The following is an 18,598-nucleotide window of genomic DNA, read 5'->3' on the forward strand; positions in this document are numbered from 1 at the left end:
GCCAAACGTTGAACAGCAGAGAACGTCGCTGCCACCTTGAGTACATGAGTGGAACTACATCAATGTGTCCAATGTGTAGATTTGGCAACTAAATAAAGTAAATACAGCACTAAAATAAATCATTGATGTATTGGAGGACCTATGAACATACAGGGCCTAGAACATAAATTGCTAATGAACAGAATTTTGCAAGCACAATAAAGACACAGGAGAACACAGATATTTAACAACTCTTTATCTTAAGTAAAAACATTTTTAAATGAGGGCAACACGCTGACAGTACATAATGCTTTACATGTTCAAGAAAACTTTCCGATTAACAATTTTTCAATTAGCAGTAACAATAATGAAAACATGTCTGTTAAGAGAAGCTAAATATGCAACGTTGGAATCTTCATTTATCTTCGAGGCTTACACTGTTATTGCAAAATCCCAATCCCTGCCTTCCTGCATATTCAATGCTTTCTGTGGCCATCATGCAGTATTCAGTGTACAACACCCCTAACAAATCGCACATTTCTCATACAGGTTGCCTGTTTCCCAGCTACTGAAGCCACCGAGATCTTGCACTAGTGCTATTGATACGTTTGTCATAAGGTAATTAAGTTAAAGGGAGAGCCGTAAAAATATACCACTCTGAGGGAACTCCCTTAAGTACTGACAGAAAATGATGGCGAGACAAGAATGCGAAAACCATAAACACCCTTCCCTCGAAACATGGCCTGGAATCCAGTTATCACTCTGCTCAATTATGAAGAGAAAATACAGAATACAAAAAGACAATTAAAACAAAATGTAGCAATGAATACTGGAGGGAATACGGTGCCGTTTGTATGAACTGTATTCTTCTGCATCAGACAACATTCAAAAAGGTTCATATTTCCAGTCTCCCAACCTTATGACTAAAGCGTTTCATCACTTTGGAGTACAAATGTCTGATTGTAATTACAAAGGGGGGGAGGGGGCAAAGAAATATATATAAATGACACTTAAAAAGGGAAATAAAGTTATCTACTAGCTGACAATCTAACTCAAAAGAACAAAAACAAGTGACACTGAAAGATATGCAGCCCGCAGGGTCAAATTATTACCATTAGTGAACAAGTTAATTATTAATTTTGACATTCCGGTACATTGACTGGACAGGCCTATCAATTATTTAGTTGTAAACATTCTGAAGTACTTCAGTTCAACTTGAATTGTGGGGCGGGGCAGACAATATTCCTCAAGGTCAAATGATATCGGCACATTAGATTCTCCCAAATAATCGAGATATAATAAAGTGAGTATTCAATCCTGTTATACTCAATTGTTGGCGGCCTGCATCTTCTTGCAATTCACACCATAAAAAAAGTCTGCGTCTAAATCAAGTCAAGTTTAAAATGAACTAACAAAAGGGTCAATGATCCAGCATACAATCCTGAATATGCACGTCAAAGGGGCAGGCACAATTTGCTTAGGGGCACACACATTTTGAGATGAGCCAGACATTCATCAAAGAAACGCATGTATTGGACAACGTGCCATGACTTTATTTAGCCAGGCCTTAGTTTTATCCTGGTTAATCATCTCAAATGAAAGCTGCAAGCGAAATAAAGAGGGCCAGGTTAAGAGCAGCGAAGGGGGAACATAACATGGGTGAGGAGTGACGACTGGTGAATTTGGTGCCGTCATACATCACTGAATATATATCAAAAAAAGGAGGGAAAAGAATAAAGCTATTGATCACATGGATATTGATCAGAGTACTCACAGTATTAGTGGACTTCCTGTATCCATCTTTCACATACAACAGCAATATCAAAGACCACTTTAGTAAGAAACAAAATTGGAGGTGATGCAAAAATACTGAATTATTTCCACCAAAAACATATGTACATATTTTTTGCTCTTGTCCTTTTTTTGATAACCATGTAACAAAACTTTTGAGGAAAAAAAATTCCGGGTGAAGAAGACGTACTCACACCTGCTGAAGTCAAGACGGTGACCCTAGTGCTGGTGACTAATTTAACAGTGTCTTCACTCCTTTTGTCTGGTCGTTCTGCGGGCTGAACATTGCATCTCCTGGGGGCCGTTGGTAATGGGGTAGGACTAGGATTCCTCGTTGGTTCAGTGCCGTTGTTGTACTATGCAGCCACCTTGTTGTCCCTCTGGGGGAAAAAGACAAGCAAAAACACGTTTAGTATTGAAGACCACTCGAGATGAGTTAACGTCTTTGTTGTATACGGGGAATGGGTTAACCTAACAATTGTAAGTGCCTGGCCCTTGGCTCTATGAACATCCTCCCTGTACCGATATATTGTTTCTCCTTCTTCTGACCAATATACTTATTGTAAGTCGCAATGGATAAAAGCATCTGCCAAATTCCCTAAATGTAATATCACTTGAATAAGGGGTCCTTTACACTTTCAAATACTAGTCATCTAAAAAGCACTTTCTAGTTCCATCCCTTCAATGGTCATCTGAAACGAGTCCCGCTAGCCCTACATGAACCAGCCCGGTAAAGCTCATGGATTCACCCTGTATTCAAAGTCGTTGAACTCCCGGCCTCCTCTCCCTCCTCTGAACCCCGCCCGGAATCCGGGGGGGGCCCCGCGGGGCGGCCCGAAGGAGCCCCTGCTGATGGGTCGGCCCCGGCCGCCACGGGGCCCCATGCCCCCGCGGCCGCGGTAGCCTCTCCCACGGCTGTGTCTCATGGGCAGGCCGAAGGTCTCGGCGTTGGTCCGCCTCTCCTCGGCCCAGGTGGGCCTCCTGTCCCTGGGGGAGAAGAGCACGCCGTTAGGCCTTGCTGTCATCGCACTGGTGGAGTGTGGGCGCCGAGTCCTTAACCGGGACGGCCGCGCAGAACGCGGAACTGCTCCTTACATCTCGTAATGAGCACGTGACAATCGGGAGGCCTTTTAAACTAAAGAGAAAAATCACTTACTTTGAGTATCCTCTGTCTCCGCCCCCTTTCCTAAGACACAGACGCAACGACCACAACGTGAGTTACATTTAGGGCCTTACGCTTTTCTCCAAAGCTACATTAAGTATGTGTGGTTTATTACCCTCCACAATGCTGTTTATAGAGGATAATGCGACGTGCCCGTACCTTAAATCATCACAGGACAGGTTGTCGAAGAAGGACTTGGTCTTGTCGTAGTAACAGGAGGACCCAGCCTCCTCCTCTTCCCCGGCGGCCTCAGCGGGCGGCTGCTGCTCCGCCGCCACCGCCGCCGGGTCCACCACCTTCTCCTCTCCGTTCAAAGCCTTCTCCGGTTTCTCAGTGTCTGGAGGTTGTATTTAATCACACTCATTACACCGCTTTAACCGCCATGTCAATAGTTGGATCCAAACATAATTCAGCCATTCTTAAAACCCTCATTGATTTTCCACTGCAGCAGGAGAACCTAGCCGGGCGGGTGCTCAAGGGGAAATCCTTTGCGAGTTCTGTATATGCAGTATAATTAGTACTGCATCGATTTCCTTGGGAACTGATGGCAAACATGCGCTCACACTTGCATACCCTTGCTTGAGGCACAGCAGTGTCAACGATAGACAGGGTTTCTGAGAGCTGTCCTAAACCAAGTTATTGTGTCTACATGTAAGGACCTCTGAAACTAGGCCCTTAATGAATACAAAACAATCCTTTATTGCCCAGTACAGTGCTGGGTATTCTCTTAGTGGAGGCAGCGATGACCCCGTACCCTTCAGCTTGAGCTTGCTCTGCAGCTCCTTGTCGATCTCGTCCTTGTTGAACTGCGCGTTGGCCGTCTCGAAGTCAAAGTCCTCCTCGAACTTCACCGGGCCGTCCCGGCGCACGTTGAACCGCCCGCGGCCCCGGATGCCTCCGCCGCGCCCGCGCCGATTAGGGGGGGCGCCGGCTTGGAAACTAGAGGGGTCACGTGATTGGTTCCCTGGTCACGTCCAGGGAACAAAAGCTTTTAGCATCACCGGTTTAGCGGGACGGCCAGCCGGTACGAGACACAGGGTGACGCCGGGCTTCATGCTTATTAATTCCATAAACGTTCCGAACATCAATGAAAAATGTTGATATTTTCCCACAACGTCACACGCATGACTAACTTACAGTTATTATGACGGCGGTTCGGATCCCGGTTCTCCATCGTGCCCAAGTGCTCGTCAGGCCCTTTCTGGACCTCAGGCGCTACGCCGCAGAAAAGACAGATGTTAGGACGGGGATGTGGACGGGCTCGGGCATTAACAGCACCAATGAGCCCATTTAAAAAGGACTTACGATCCCCCTGAAATGAGAGGGAGAGAAGCCCAGACTGGGTCCTGTCAGAAGGTAAAGGTCTCACCCTTCCTCTGCTCCAGGAGGTCTGGGGGCCTCTGGCTCCCAGAGGCAGCTGTACTGGCGGAGGACCTGGGAGCCCCAGGGCCCACGCTGCTCCTGTGTCCCATCGAGGCGGACGGGGCCGCTGAGGCCGGGGCCTGCACCGCCTGCTCCAGCGGGGGACTTTTAGGCAGCGGCTCCGGCTGAGGGCTTCCGTGTCCTGGAAAACGGTGCAGATGGTGGGATGAGGAGTGTTGACACCAGGGGCAACACAACACGCCCTAGGACTTAAACTGACTTCAACAACACCCGGCGTAGCCATCCCCTGGCACCAGTCCCTGCCAGCCACGAGAATAACCAGCTTCAATTGCTTCCACATAATAAGCTACTGCCTAATTCAGTATACTAGGGGTGTAACGGTACACTAAAGTCACGGTTCGGTACGTACCTCGGTATTTAAGTCACGGTACGGTACGGTTAATAGTTAAGAGGAAAATTTAAAAAAAACTGCTTGTTTCTTAACCCGTAGATAAGCAGCAATGAAAACACCAATAAACTTGGTTATGGCATTTGCATTTCTGAATTCCCAGACAGGGGTTGTTGAAACAGTGTCGTGAGCTGGGTTTGCACAGCTCGTTGTTATTTTAACAGCAACGGTGCTAGTAACACCTGGATGGTGCCTTTTCAAGTGCGTGTGCATGTTAAAGTGCTGTACGTAGACACGGAGAGCCCTCTCCATAGCCGGAGAGCCTGTCGGAGACCCTCTCCGTAGCTTACGTGCGCATCCAATATTTTTTTACTATCCGTCGACGCCATGGACCTATTGGTCGACGCAACGGAGACGGCAAGGGCTGTGATTGGTCCTCTAACAAAATAATTTCCTGAATCACTTCTCCGGTTTGACTTTGCACCTTAATTACTTTGTACATTGTTTACTTTGCACCTTCAGGACCAATAAAGCACCCAATAAGATTTGAAAATCTTTGGAAGTTTATTTACAACATTGCTTACATGGTTTGTAGTCAACATATAAGATAGATCAGGCGGCGAATTGCATTGCGTATCCGACATCCCGACGGAGAGCTGCTGAGCGGATTACAGAGTCGGAGTAGTATACTTTGGCTAAACGGTCCGGGTGGAACTCCGACTTTAAGTTTTAAATTCCGCATTGCAAAACAAGCCTTTACATTCGCCATATTAACGCTATGTACGGCACATTTACGAACCGCGGTACACCTCTGTAACCGCACCGAAGTGCCTATACCGTGACGGTTCGGTACAAATACGTGTACCATTACACCCCTACAGTATACACATTTCTTTGTGCAAACTGTAACTAAAGAATGAAGAATCAAGACTTCTTTGGGCTTCTGACGTCTCTGCTCCATCCATTCCGTGGAGGTAGTCAGTCTTAGTTCCAAATACTTCAGGTAAACCCCCCACAGGTTGAAAGACCCCCAGTGGTTAGAGATGTTGTACCAACCTGCTCCGACAGCACCAAACTGCTGAGGTGGCATTGGGGCTGAACCAAACTGGCTGTAGGTGGGGGCCGCGGTTCTGCTGAAGGGGGCATATGGACCCTGGGCCTGAAATGAGGGCACCGGAGGTGGCGCAGTAGCAATAGAGGACTAGAAAACACAGAACACACTGATCAGGTCAGAGGAACTCTGCTGTAAGCAATGGTCCAAAAGGAGAAACAAGGGCACCCACGCATGTTGTTTGTGTTGGTGATGGATCCGTTTTTCAGAAACTGTAAGCGTTGCCTTTTTCGAGGATCTATTGTACCAAAAGTATTATAGCCGCTTGTTAACTACTGACCTGGACAATGGCCGGGTCCTGGTGCACGCTGCCAGGGGCTTTGGGGGGCTCGCAGACCGTCAGGTCTTTGATGTCACTGCCACGGAAGATGATGTACTCGAAGACCTCATCCCGGGGCGGTATGGGCCTCTCAGTGGGACGGTCTTCGGTGCCGAAGGAACGAACTGTAGGGGGAAGAGAGAAAAAAATAATAATTAATGCACGTAAGAAATGAGTCGATACGTCTTTCCAACTTTGATGCATGTATTAAAATCAATGCATTTCTTCGGGACCATGAAAAAGCGGTGATTAAAACAATGTAGAACGCGCTTGATGCAAAACGTTACAGTGGCTGGACAGCCCATTCAATCCAATGGGATAAATATATCGATTAGCCCTATTAGGAAATTCACTTCCAAGAACTCTAAATCAAAAGCGAGACAAATCCCTCGCGGACGTGCGGCCTCGCTCTGATGTTTATGACGGCCCACGCTCAGCCGCAGAGACGCTCGCAAGGACGTAAACAAAGAAGTGAGTGGGCACGTAGCCACTTGATCGGCTAACGAGCTAGCCCACAGAGCTAACTAGCATCGCAAAGTGGTGTCCGTCTTTCGCTGTGTATGTGGTGCATAAAAACGCATGAGCGTTTGAGGCACGTATTCTTTTAGTGATAAAAACCCCAAGGATACCTTACCTTTTGCTAGGGCCACGGTGGAGTTCTCCGTATCGATGGTGTACAGAATCCCCTCATAGCGGATCTCGGCCTTCGAGACCAGGCTAATTTTGCTGCCAATGTAAGGTGTCCCGCCGCCGCTCATGTTTATAGCCTATGTGGGGGTGATAGCGAGATTTTGAACAGTTTTCTTCCGATGCCCCTCAACGCCAAACTCCTGTATCTCCAGTACCACCACGGTCGGTGTTTTAGGGCGACTTTTGACGACGTGTACCCCGTTCGTTGAGCCACAAGCTGCTACCACGACATGGCCGTTTTCATCTTCCTTCACCGGGCGCGGTGCATGCTGGGAGACTGGCTTTTGGTTCCGTCGTCACGAACCGTCCCTCCTGTTCTAACCGCTTTCCACGGCTAAATGTGTCGTTTTCAAATGGTGAATTGTGCATATTTAAGTTCCTCTTTCAACGAAGTAGGTCTATTTAATGCCCAATGTGATGAATCAATGTTTTTAAACTCTATTTACCGTAAGATATCGCGATACTACATACGAGATCCATTTCTACTCTCTGACCCCGCCTCCATAAAACCCTGAATCACTATTTACTAACGCAGGTATAATAAATAAAAAACAATATATTCTATAATTGTTTTGCTAAATTAACTTTAATATTCTAAATGTCTTGAGTGCTTTGTTTGCACATGTCATTGATTGAACCATTTCAATCAATGACATGTTGTTGTTGGTGGGATTATAGTTCGCGTTAAAAAAATAAAAAAACTCCGAGATGTTACCGAAATATCCTTTTTTTATTTCATGACGTCAGATTCATTCCCACAATGCATAGTAACACGCACGCGCAATGTACAAAATGTTTTTTTTTGTTTTTTTTGTACAGCAATCCTCGATCAGAGATGGCGGGCGCCTCAGACCCCCTGGAAGATATGCTCTTTTCAGAGGTGGACGAGAAAGCGGTGAGCGATCTGGTGGGATCTCTGGAGTCACAACTAGCCGACAGCCAAGCCGACACAGAGGGACACACACTTCTGGAGAACAGAGGCAACGGCTCAGCTGGCACCACGAACCATCACTTGGGGAAAACGTTACCAGCTCGAGTGGGCACCACAACACTAGAACAACAACAACAACAACAAGGAGGGCGACATAAAGCTGGCGTGCACCCGGGGACCCACTGTAAAGGCATCAGCTCGGAGAAACCCGTCCGAGCATCCCCACCGAGCTCTCCGCCACCGCTGGACGAGGCTTCTATCACTGTTGTCGCCGACCAGAAAGCAAACGCCAGCAGCGGCTCGCCTCCCCGTGATACATCAATCACAACATCGAACGCCTCCGCTCTGTCAACTTTGGCACCGTCTCGAATCAGCATCAGCATCAGCACCGCGGCTCCGGGTCCCATGGTAACCGCTTTATCTCCGAGTGGTGGCACGAGACCCACTAATCCTCCGAGGAAACGCGCCGCCGCCGCGTCAAAAAGGAGCGCGTCCGCTCGGATCAAGAGTTTAACCGGAGGAGCGGTGTCAACGCGGCGGACTAGCGCTGGTGCCTCGGCGTCCGACCTCGTTAGCCCTGCAGCCGGGTGTACAAGTGCAGCAAACACTATTTTGAGAGCAGGGACAGCATCATGTAGTAGAACCCCCGCGACTGTTACCTTGTCTAACGCCAGCAGCGTGCCAGCAGCAGGTCAGTCGTGTGGTGCTCTCGATCGGGGCACGCCTACCATAGCGCTGCACAGACTTCCCAATCACATCGTGGCAAGCATAGCCCAGAATGGCAACGGCACCACGGTGTCTGCCCTTGTCCAGCAAGGGGCGCGTATAGGACCCATCACCTCCCCGGGTGCACAGCTCAACCACAACGCAGCGGTGACGCTTAACTCTTCGGTTTCGAAAACAGACGAGTCTCACCATAAAACCGCCATGGCGAGTCCATCATGCAACACGAGTTCTGTAATAAGCACCTGTTCTTCTGTTGTGTTAACACCGACAGCAGCAACGTTAAGTTCCCCCACCACCGCAGCTGGCTGTGCCACCGGCGTGGTGACGACTCCAAGTGGGAGCGGGCAAACGACAGCACCAAACATGCACACGAACACGGTCAGACTGGCAGCTCCCTCGGCTGCACCTGTTGGGGCCACCCCTGCTGCACAGTGTCAGCCCCGTCCCGGGATGACTGCACCTCCTCAAAGGATTGTAGCTCCACAACAGTTGATTGTCAGGGCGCCTCAACCGCAGACGACCATCCAGCTGCCCCCCGGCTTTACCATTCCTCAGGGTAAGGTGTTTCATGCCGGAGACTGGAGAGCAAGGGGTTAAAGATGTCAAAATGGCATGATGAAGAATGTTGTTGTGATCATTGTTGTTTTTTTTGTGTTCTTGTTGCTGTTGGAGACTGGGGGTTGATTTTCTGGGGAATCGTTTGTGTTAAGTACACTTGCCATCTCTGTGGGCTATTTGAGTTTGCAATAAATGCATTCAGCAGGTATATGATTCCTGCTTATTAAGAGACTGGATTTGCTCAGCTTCATACACTACAGACACAATCCCACGGCAATGATAAGGGCATATCGAAGTGCTTCTCTGAATACTTAAGCACAGCATTTTGTCACAAGTATCAGTTCTAATAACAACAATAATCAATTATGTGTATCAAACGTTTGAACCCTTTTGATTTAGTCAATGAAAGGGGTTGTCCTTAGAAGGTCTTTAGAGCTATATCTCCTAGCAGAAGGCAGTTCACCTTGCATGAAGATACACAATAAGAATCCTTATATTTGCCACAATTCATAATCACCAAGAGCTTTGTTCGACTGACCTAGAGAATTTGAGCCCAAGTTTCATAATGCACTGATCCACTGCTAAGTGCAAGTGCAAAAGAAAGTCCAGAAAATCATCATCTAAAATTGTAATAAAGTTCTGGGACAATTGTTTCTGTCATCGCAAGATACATTATCGAGGAATATCCAATGGGAACCTACATCAGTAGATATAATGAAACAATATGAGGCCTGAATAAAAACCTGTACTCTTCAATTCTGTGTTTGGTAGGACATTCCCGCTCAGAATTCATGTTTAAGCGTTTCTTTTGAAATTATGAAAATATTTTAAAACGGTAGCCTCAAGCTGCAGCCACATGCAGCCCTGTCTGTTCCCTTCTGTGGTTGAATTCTATGTGTAGAGTCACGTTACTATCAATAACTATGAGATGAGTTCTAGCATACACGATTATGCAATGACTGCTTTGAACCATTAGATGTCATCAAGTACAAAGTATGTTTTACCTCAATGTGGAAGTCTTAAGTATATATATAGTTTTAAATATGTCACAAATATGTTTGCTTAATCCATGTTTTGTTTTGCAGCTGTTATGTAAACATATTTTGCACTACAGTGACAGTTACCTTGAGTATTGATTATTATCAACTGCTCTTTTTTGATACATTTTCAACTTTTTCTTTAACTTCATCTGACAGTATACACTATATCACAACAACCATCTCACAATATTTTTAAGGTGTTGATGGTTTATAAGAAGTAAATATGTTTGGTAATTAAAAAAATATTTAATATTTTTTAAAAATATATATAGTTTTATTTTATGAACACATATGAGGAATGTAAGAAGAGTAATCGCATGGATTAGAAGGGTTTCATATTGATATTATATATTTTATTAATATGGAGTTTTAAGTTTGGAAAACTAAATCAAAACAAAAACAAAGCAAGCAAAACATTGAATTATATCTAAATTTGATCGAGAATGTGTAAGTGAACTTCAGAAAACCCTTATATTATCAGGATTTTGAACGATTTTACAAAATCCCCTTAGAACTAGGGCCCTACTGCCTCATGTTCAGTTTGCTATGTGTTACAAAAGTCAAGCCAATACATGTTTATATATGTTGTTTAATGGCATACATTTGCACTTGACATGCAAATATATTCTCCATCCCATTCAAACCTAATCCCATTGAAATTCATCGTAAAAAGCTTGTGTGTCTTTTTCTCAGGGATGGTCTTGGTACGGACGGAGCTGGGACAACTTGTGATGGTCCCTCAGCAAGCACTAGCACAAGCCCAGGCTCAAAACAACCTCTCCCCGCGACCCGCCACGCCTACAACCGGGCCCTCCTTCAGAGCCCCCGGCCCTCAGGTAAGACACGCCGCCAGACCCCTGCTGCAGCAGCTCCGCCTCGTTCAGCGTTCGCTTGTCAAGTCGTTACCTTAAAGGTGACTTATTATACCACCAGGTGTGAGTGTGATTAGCCATTACAAGCCGTTTGGAAAATCGGCCTCTTCTGACATCACAAGTGGGCGTGTCCGCCTAGATGGGTGCTGGATAGATCAGTCTACCAGCCTACCCAGTGGACTGTGGCAAATGTTGCTCATCTATCCGTCATACGTCTAGGTGGACAAGCCCACTTGTGATGTCAGAAGAGGCATATTTTCAAAACGGTTTGTAACGGCTACTTACTCACACCTGGTGGTATAATACGTCACCTTTAATGCTCCATTTAGAGATGCGTCTTTTCTCTCTCACTAACCTTCATTGTTGTGTTTCTTTGTTGTTGTTGTCATTCTTTGAATAATGAAGTAATAGCTGCTGAATAATTGATTGGAGTCTAATGATCACCACCTGTTACCACGCGGGTGTGGAATAGATTACATTAAGCAGACGCCTAAGAATCAATATTGGAGCCACTCCAAACTGCAGCAGTGTGGGCCACACAGCCAGAGGGGTATTCCATCAAAGTCCCTATCAAAAGTGGCGCTTAGTTGATAAAGCCCGGTTAGAACTAACACCAACTTCCACTTGAGGCTAAAGCCATTCCATCAACGTAGTTCAGCCGTGCCTTGCTCAGGCTAGTTCAAGCCAGGCTTACATTAACATGAATCACGCACGCTCACGAGATATGTAACCAGCCCAGAACCGTGAATGTCGAATCATGGATCAAATGTCCGAAAAGGACCGAGCGGGATCTTTTCCAGAGGCGAACAGAAGTTGCTTGTGGAGGTCTATGAGGAGTACAAGCATATAATAAATCAAAAAGGGAACACCGTAACTATTAATAAAAACAGGGGGGCCGCCTGGCAATTAAATCGCTGATCTTCTGAATGAATAAGTAGTATTAAGCGTAACATATTTAAATGTAATATTGCCCGTAGATTTGCATTCAGGGAGATAGTCTCGAGTCGAGGTTACGTGTCGGACTTGAACCCGGTCGTCCGGGTTCAATCCCCACCTAATTAGTAATTTAGGAAGGATTACTGGAGAAATCAACAGAGGTGGTCTCGGCTGCTTGCCGAGAAGCTCACCTGAATGGAATTTATGTGGCTGACAATTTCCTATGCAGCAGGAATTTCACTATCAGTAACATTAATATTAACATTAACTTTACCATGGTTTTTTGCAAGTTATATTTTGGTTCTGGGGATATTGTAAGACATATTTATTATATAAAAAGTCAATTGTTAGGCCTAATTTCTCTGATATAAAGGAAGTTACAAAAATGAGCCAACGCATAAAAATTGAAGGACGTACTCAGGACGTGAACTCGCCTCGCCCGAATAATAAGGCAAATGCTAGATCACTCAACCAACTGCTAGTTTACAATTTTGATAGAATACATAGGATTAGATAAAAATTTGGTGAGAAAATATCCACGATAACAATAGATAGCAATTCATTTAATTATTTTATTTGCATAATTTAATCTTAGACCCTTATTAAAAATATACGCTGTTTGTGTCATAAATATACACATTTATGACAAAATCGTAAGGATTAGGCTTGGCGGAACCTTCGATGGTAAACTTGTTTCCGACAGATGGAAACACCGCTCAAGTAAGCCTGACAGTTAGCCTGGTACCGACCAGGTTAATTTGGTCGGATAAATTGCCATGGTTACTTAGCGGAGATTCCCTTAAGCCACGTTAATCGAACGCAACTCTAGCTGAAAGTAGCGAGGCTTGGCGAAATAAGCCCGGCTTTGCCTTTAGCTTGGTTGATGGAATACCCCTTAGGTCTCTAACTAAACAACTGGAGGGAACCTAGAGTAGCTATAGAAATCATTTAGATTACATTTACATTTAATCATTTAGCAGGTGCTTTTATCCAAAGCAGACACAGTCGAAAAAACAAAATGGAGGTAAAGTGCTGTATGAGCAAATTAAAAAAAAAACAGCTGGACTATGAAAGCGATTGTAATACTTGCACTGGGTTCTATGAACATCTTTACTGTACCGACAGCGATATATTGTTTCACTTCTTATGACAAATGTACTTATTGTAACAAATGCACTTATTGTAAGTCGCTTTGGATAAAAGCGTCTTCTAAATGCCCTAAATGTAAATGTAAATGTAAAAGCAAAATCACTGACATAATACTATGAATTTGATAATAATAATATTTTTGGTAAGGTTTAACAATTGAATGCTATGGGGCTGACTACCAATCATCAAGGCATCCTCTTTTGAGCCTTGGTGCTTGACAGCTGTGTTCCTCCTGTGATAAAGGGGTAGTTGTAGAAGACCAGGGTAGTGTATTTTAGGATTGCACGACACAACATGTGCACCAGAGGGCAGCGTTTCACTATATTTTGGTTGACTTGGCCGCTTCAAATGGAGTGTTAAAACGTTGCAGCTGCTTTCAGAGTTCTTGTTTGGCATTTGTTCGCATTAAAATGTACAATTACTAGTAATATTAGGGCTACATATTAGTAACAATAAATATATTGATTTCCTTAAAAACTGTTTGGTTCTGGCTCCACATGGTAAATATTCTGACTTAAACATCAATGCTTGTTTTATTTTGATACATAGCCTCTTTAATTCTTGTGAAAGATGACATGTATTTCTGAGAACATTTCCCTAACATAAAGCATTAGCAAGTAAAGCAGGTAATAATCATGGAAATGTTCAAAGGAGGAATAGGATTTAATCCTTCAGGATTTGAGGGTTAATGATTGGATTGGATAAATTACATTTGTAATATTATTGTTTGAAATTTAAGATTAGTTCAGCTGTCATCACCACCCAAAATCCAGGAATCTCCATTTATTATATTTGGATGTAAAATAACCCATCAAAGCATTTTTTGTAGACATATAATAACCACTAGAGGTCGCTGTTGACTTTGTCTACCTTCAGTGATACTGTCCAAGTAACGAGGTGTTGTTAGAAAATGGGAGAAAGTTTGATGTCTGATTCTTATAAACTTGCGTCTGGGTAACAGTAAAGAAAAGTAAATAATAAGAAAATAAGACACATTCCGATTCATTCAAATTACATAACTGTGTCTTCCATTATCTGTACATTTAATTAACAAGAGTGATATACTCTACCATTATTGCACATCCTTCAAAACTGGGCTGTTTACTATGTGGACTGTAGTTAAGAGTTTGCTTTACTCTATGGGTGTCAGCCGTCTTGCTCGGTGTCTAATTAAATAAAGTGTGCCTACGTCAATAAAAACCCCTGATACACACCGGTATAAATATACAACCACACTCACTAGAATGGTGAGGACACGGTTTGCGACGGTTTGCCAAACAACGACATGTTCGGTTGTTCACCACAGGAGGAGGTCCGATGTTCACCCGGCATGACTTTTGGATTCAAAATCGATGTTTACTTGCTATACTGTTGCTCGCACAGAGCATTGGTCCGGCAGCCTGGAAGGTCGATCGATAAGCAGCTAATCAAGCTAGCCATCGTGCTATCCGTCCGGACGGTATCCCCCCAAACCCTCCCAACCCCCCCGCTCCCAGAGCGAGTCAAACGGGTGTCTGCGCCTCTCAGTGTCACAGTAACCGTGACAACATCAACCCGGAGCGGCGGTGGCGGCGGCGGCGATGCCATCCCGACAGGAAGAGCGCAGGCAGGAAATGAAAGGGGTGTGTGTGTGTGTGTGTGCTTGTTGGGGGCGCGGGGGGGTGTTTGGGGGGTGGGGGATGTTCGGGGGTGGGGGGGTCTTGTTTATTCCCAGAGCTGAGCCCCTCCGTCGGCCTGTCACTCTCCCCGCGAGCCCAGAGGGGCTCGGCGCTGCCTCCTTCCTTCCATACCTGTTAAATCATTCATCATCCAACTGCTTGATTATTTTAAAAAGCTAACAGGGTTGAGTGAGAGAGAGGGAGAGAGGGAGAGAGAGAGAGAGAGAGAGAGAGAGAGAGAGAGAGAGAGAGGCATCCCTCTTGGAGTGTAGCACCCTGAGGCTCCTTACCCCCCCCCCCCCCCCCCACCCCTCTCTTCCTCTTCCTTCTCTACTTTTTTTTGGTGGAACCTACAAAACTTGGAGAGGAGGTTTACTCCTCTCCTACTTTTACTCTTTGCCACGGATGTGGCCTCTATTGTGTGTCTATTTGTGTTTGTGTGTGTGTGTGTGTGTGTGTGTGTGTGTGTGCATGTGTGTGTGTGCATGTGTGTGTCTGTCTGTGTGTGTGTTTGTGTCTGTCTGTGTCTGTGTCTGTATCAATATGCGTTTGTGTGTGTGTATCTGTATGTGTTTGTGTGTGTGGTTGTGTGTGTCTGTATGTGTCTGTGTGTTAGTGTGTGTGTGTGTGTGTGTGTGTTTGTTTCTGTGTGTCGCTGTGTGGAATCTTAAACCCAACTTTCAGTGAAATTCAGCTAAATGTTAAAGAAAATATACTATTCAGGTGGGTTGCAGAGGAAGGTGCAAAAAACTTTCTGTGGCACCGCACTGAGCTCTCGTAGTCCTACCTTGGTGCAACCACACAGACTCTTCCTGTGGTTATTCCCATGATGCACTGCACTCCCGAGATTCTCCCTACGCTTCAACCCTCTCTAACCCAATACCTCACCATTACCTCACCTAACCATTTTGAACTTAAGACCTCATATCTCAACCATCCTAATCTTATATCTCAATTATTTCTATAATGAATAGCATAAAATGACCACTGGAGAAGCCATGCAGGCCTTTGGCTCACCCAGGCATATTGGATGTGTTTTATCCACCCAGATACCCGGCATGAAGCAAGTATCTCTCTCTGTGACCCTCTGAACGAGAGGGTTCATGCCTAGTCTCTCACACGCACACACGCACTCACGCACGTATGCATACACACGCACGCACGCACGCACGCACGCACGCACACATACATACATACACATATGCACAAAGGCACACTCGCATGCATATGCACATAGGCACACTCACACACACATGCATGTACGCACAAACACATACGCACACAAGCACACACAAACACACAGCTGTTTTCTGTCCTCCTTCCTCCACCTCCTCCACTGTTAGGCTGTCACCTGGTGTGCTCCTGTCGTCAGTTTATCCCGTGTTGCTACTGGGCATGTTGTAGCTCTTTTCAAGGTCCTCTACAGCTTCTTCTTCTGCCTCTCTCTCTCTCTCTCTCTCTCTCTCTCTCTCTCTCTCTCTCTCATTCCGTCTCTCCGTCTCTGCCGCCCAAATTGAGCTGTCCTTCACCTCTGTTACTTACCTGTCTTGCGCCTCTTCCTACTTCTTGCTTAGAGAATGAACGCTTTACTTTTTCCCGTTCTTTCCTCCTCCCTCCGGGTTACACTCCCCCTTTTGTAACCACCTCTCTCCCCCTCCTTTTCTTTCTATCTTCCTTCCTCCCTCTCTCTCTCCTTCTCCCCTCTCTCTCTCTCTCTCTCTCTCTCTCTCTCTCTCCTTCTCCCCTCTCTCTCTCTCTCTCTCTCTCTCTCTCTCTCTCTCTCTCTCTCTCTCGCTCTCTCTCTCTCTCGCTCGCCCTCTCTCCTGCAGTCTTCCTCCCAGACCACCCGGCAGCAATGTCTCCTGGCCCCAGCCAAGATGGCACCATCTCCTTCTCCTTCCAGCCCCGCCCTACAGACCTCCACCTCTACCTCTTCCTCCTCCTCCTCCTCCTCTTCCTCCTCGGCCTCTGCACTCCACCCTGTGAGAACACCTTGTCTGTAGTCCTCCGCCCTCTCATCTCCTGCCTTCGTAATACCCCTCCACATGGAAAAGAAGATAGACAATCTAGCAGATCACTGAAATCAGAAGTAGCCACTTGTCGCCGTATTTAACTTAATTTTTAAGCTCCGATGTCGGGTTATAATAGTTAGGGATAGAGTTTTCGATTTCGCAAACGTTTTGTTTCGGTTTCAGTTTGAGTCAGTTTTAGGTTGTCGTTTTTAAGAACAGGCCCATGTTTATTCAGGGGAATATAATAGGGATATGGGGGAGAATGGGGATCAATAATGTATTGTTTATCTTGAGGAAGCCTCTGTGTTAAATGTGGGCAAATTCAGCAGCGCTGAATGCTTTCCACCATCCATGCTCGCTCCAGGCAGCGAGCAGCACTCGCTGAGGAGTCTTTTGTGAGCAGACACCACGGTTTCTGTTATTTATTCTTGTTTATTTTGAGATTCGGTTAAACTGCAACTACTTATTGTCGTCGTAGTTTTAGCTTTAGTTAACAATGGTAACACTGCTCCCAGAGGCACTGACCGTAGTTGAACCCACTTGTTATCGCAAGAAAGTCGTATTCAACACGTCCACAGAGGTCAGTGTTCTGCACATTAGACTTGAGCCTCCCAGCCTCTGACTGGCCCTTAACTTGTGCCTTCTGCTCCTGAACAGTTGTTACCACCATTTATGGTGTTCAAATCTTTTGCCTAATAAAAGGCTGCTCACGTGTAGTGTTCTTCTGCTGCTGTCAGAAGAAACACACCTACACACCGTTAGAATATGACATGGGATTATAAAAGGCCCTTGCTGTCTCATCCAATCTGTCCTTTCAGACTTGTTTGGGACCTAGAGATTACAGCAGAAAGGGATTAACAATGCTTATTCGTACATTAATAATGCCTGATATTAATGCTAATCATGTGAATTCTTTTGATTCAATCGCTCTACAATGATATAAACGGCAGGGCTGGATTAAGCCGGAGCAGTCGCGTCAGCCTTGTGTGTCGAGGGTTTGCCCGCGTCAGGTGGCCGTTATGAAGAGCTGCCTTGCTCCGAGGCTCTGCCGCCCCTGCCCGCCGTGGGCCTGGGACCACCTCCCCTCCCTGCTCCTGTCTGAGGAGCGGCGTCCGCGCCGCAGACAGGACACCCGATGTGACAGCGGCGCCGCCGCGGCCGGCCCCCTATCCTCCGTGGCCTTGCTGCCGGCCGAGCGTCACCTCCTGTTTAACTCTCTGTCTCACCCGCTCCTCCAGAAGGGCCCCGTGGCCCCAGCCGTGGCAGTGACGGCTCCTCAGCAGGCCCCCGCGGTCGGGGCCCCCCAGGCCCGGGCTCCGGCCCCGGCCCCGGCCGCCTCGCGACCGGCTCAGCCCCCGCAGACGGCCGTCGCCCAGGCCCCCGGGGGCCCGGCCGTAGCCCAGGTCCGCTCACTCAGCTCCTCGCGGCCCCTGGCGGTGACACAGCTGCCAGCAGGCTGGCTGTGTCACCGTGTTCTCACACAAGCACACACACACACACACACACACACACACACACACACACACACACTAGTACACGCACAGGCACAGACTCACACATACACAAACACATGCGCACACTCACTCACGCACATGTACACACACGGGCACAGACACACTCAGGCACAGACACATGTACACAGGCACACGCACACACAGACACACACACGTACGCACGCATACACACGCACACACACACAAACGCACGCACACACACACACACACACACACACACACACACACACACATCAAATGCTGAGGCTGTCTGAGAACTACAGCTTGTTGCCTATGGCATTCTGAGAGGACAGGTGCCATGTCTTGTTTGGTTACAAAGATCATCAAGCGGCATGCTATGTCCTTTATGTCGGCGTCAAATAAATACGAATACGCTTGA

At 46.4% G+C, this 18,598-nt stretch overlaps 2 protein-coding genes across 2 annotated transcripts in view; one reads left to right on the forward strand and one right to left on the reverse strand.

Annotated features, from left to right (window-relative positions):
• Positions 1-218: 218 nt before the first annotated feature.
• lsm14ab (LSM14A mRNA processing body assembly factor b) lies at positions 219-7,066 on the reverse strand. Its single transcript, XM_079736329.1, has 10 exons — positions 6,768-7,066; positions 6,095-6,258; positions 5,760-5,904; positions 4,302-4,496; positions 4,070-4,147; positions 3,687-3,896; positions 3,092-3,269; positions 2,927-2,956; positions 2,520-2,757; positions 219-2,150 (listed from the first exon to the last, which is right to left on the reverse strand). Exons 1-10 carry the CDS (start codon positions 6,889-6,891, stop codon positions 2,127-2,129), a joined length of 1,386 nt encoding a protein of 461 aa, XP_079592455.1. The 5' UTR covers positions 6,892-7,066; the 3' UTR covers positions 219-2,126.
• A 592-nt stretch (positions 7,067-7,658) lies between these two features.
• Positions 7,659-18,598, forward strand: part of LOC307075770 (transcription initiation factor TFIID subunit 4B) — a gene marked incomplete at both ends in the record, with an annotated part of 55,033 nt that continues 44,093 nt past the window's right edge. Inside the window, 4 exon segments of the mRNA XM_079736465.1 lie at positions 7,659-9,036; positions 10,772-10,914; positions 16,523-16,675; positions 17,944-18,108. Coding sequence (XP_079592591.1) covers positions 7,659-9,036; positions 10,772-10,914; positions 16,523-16,675; positions 17,944-18,108 — 1,839 coding nt within the window.

This window comes from Pollachius pollachius, assembly GCF_949987615.1.
Source record: "Pollachius pollachius genome assembly, chromosome: 5".
Taxonomy (NCBI): domain Eukaryota; kingdom Metazoa; phylum Chordata; class Actinopteri; order Gadiformes; family Gadidae; genus Pollachius; species Pollachius pollachius.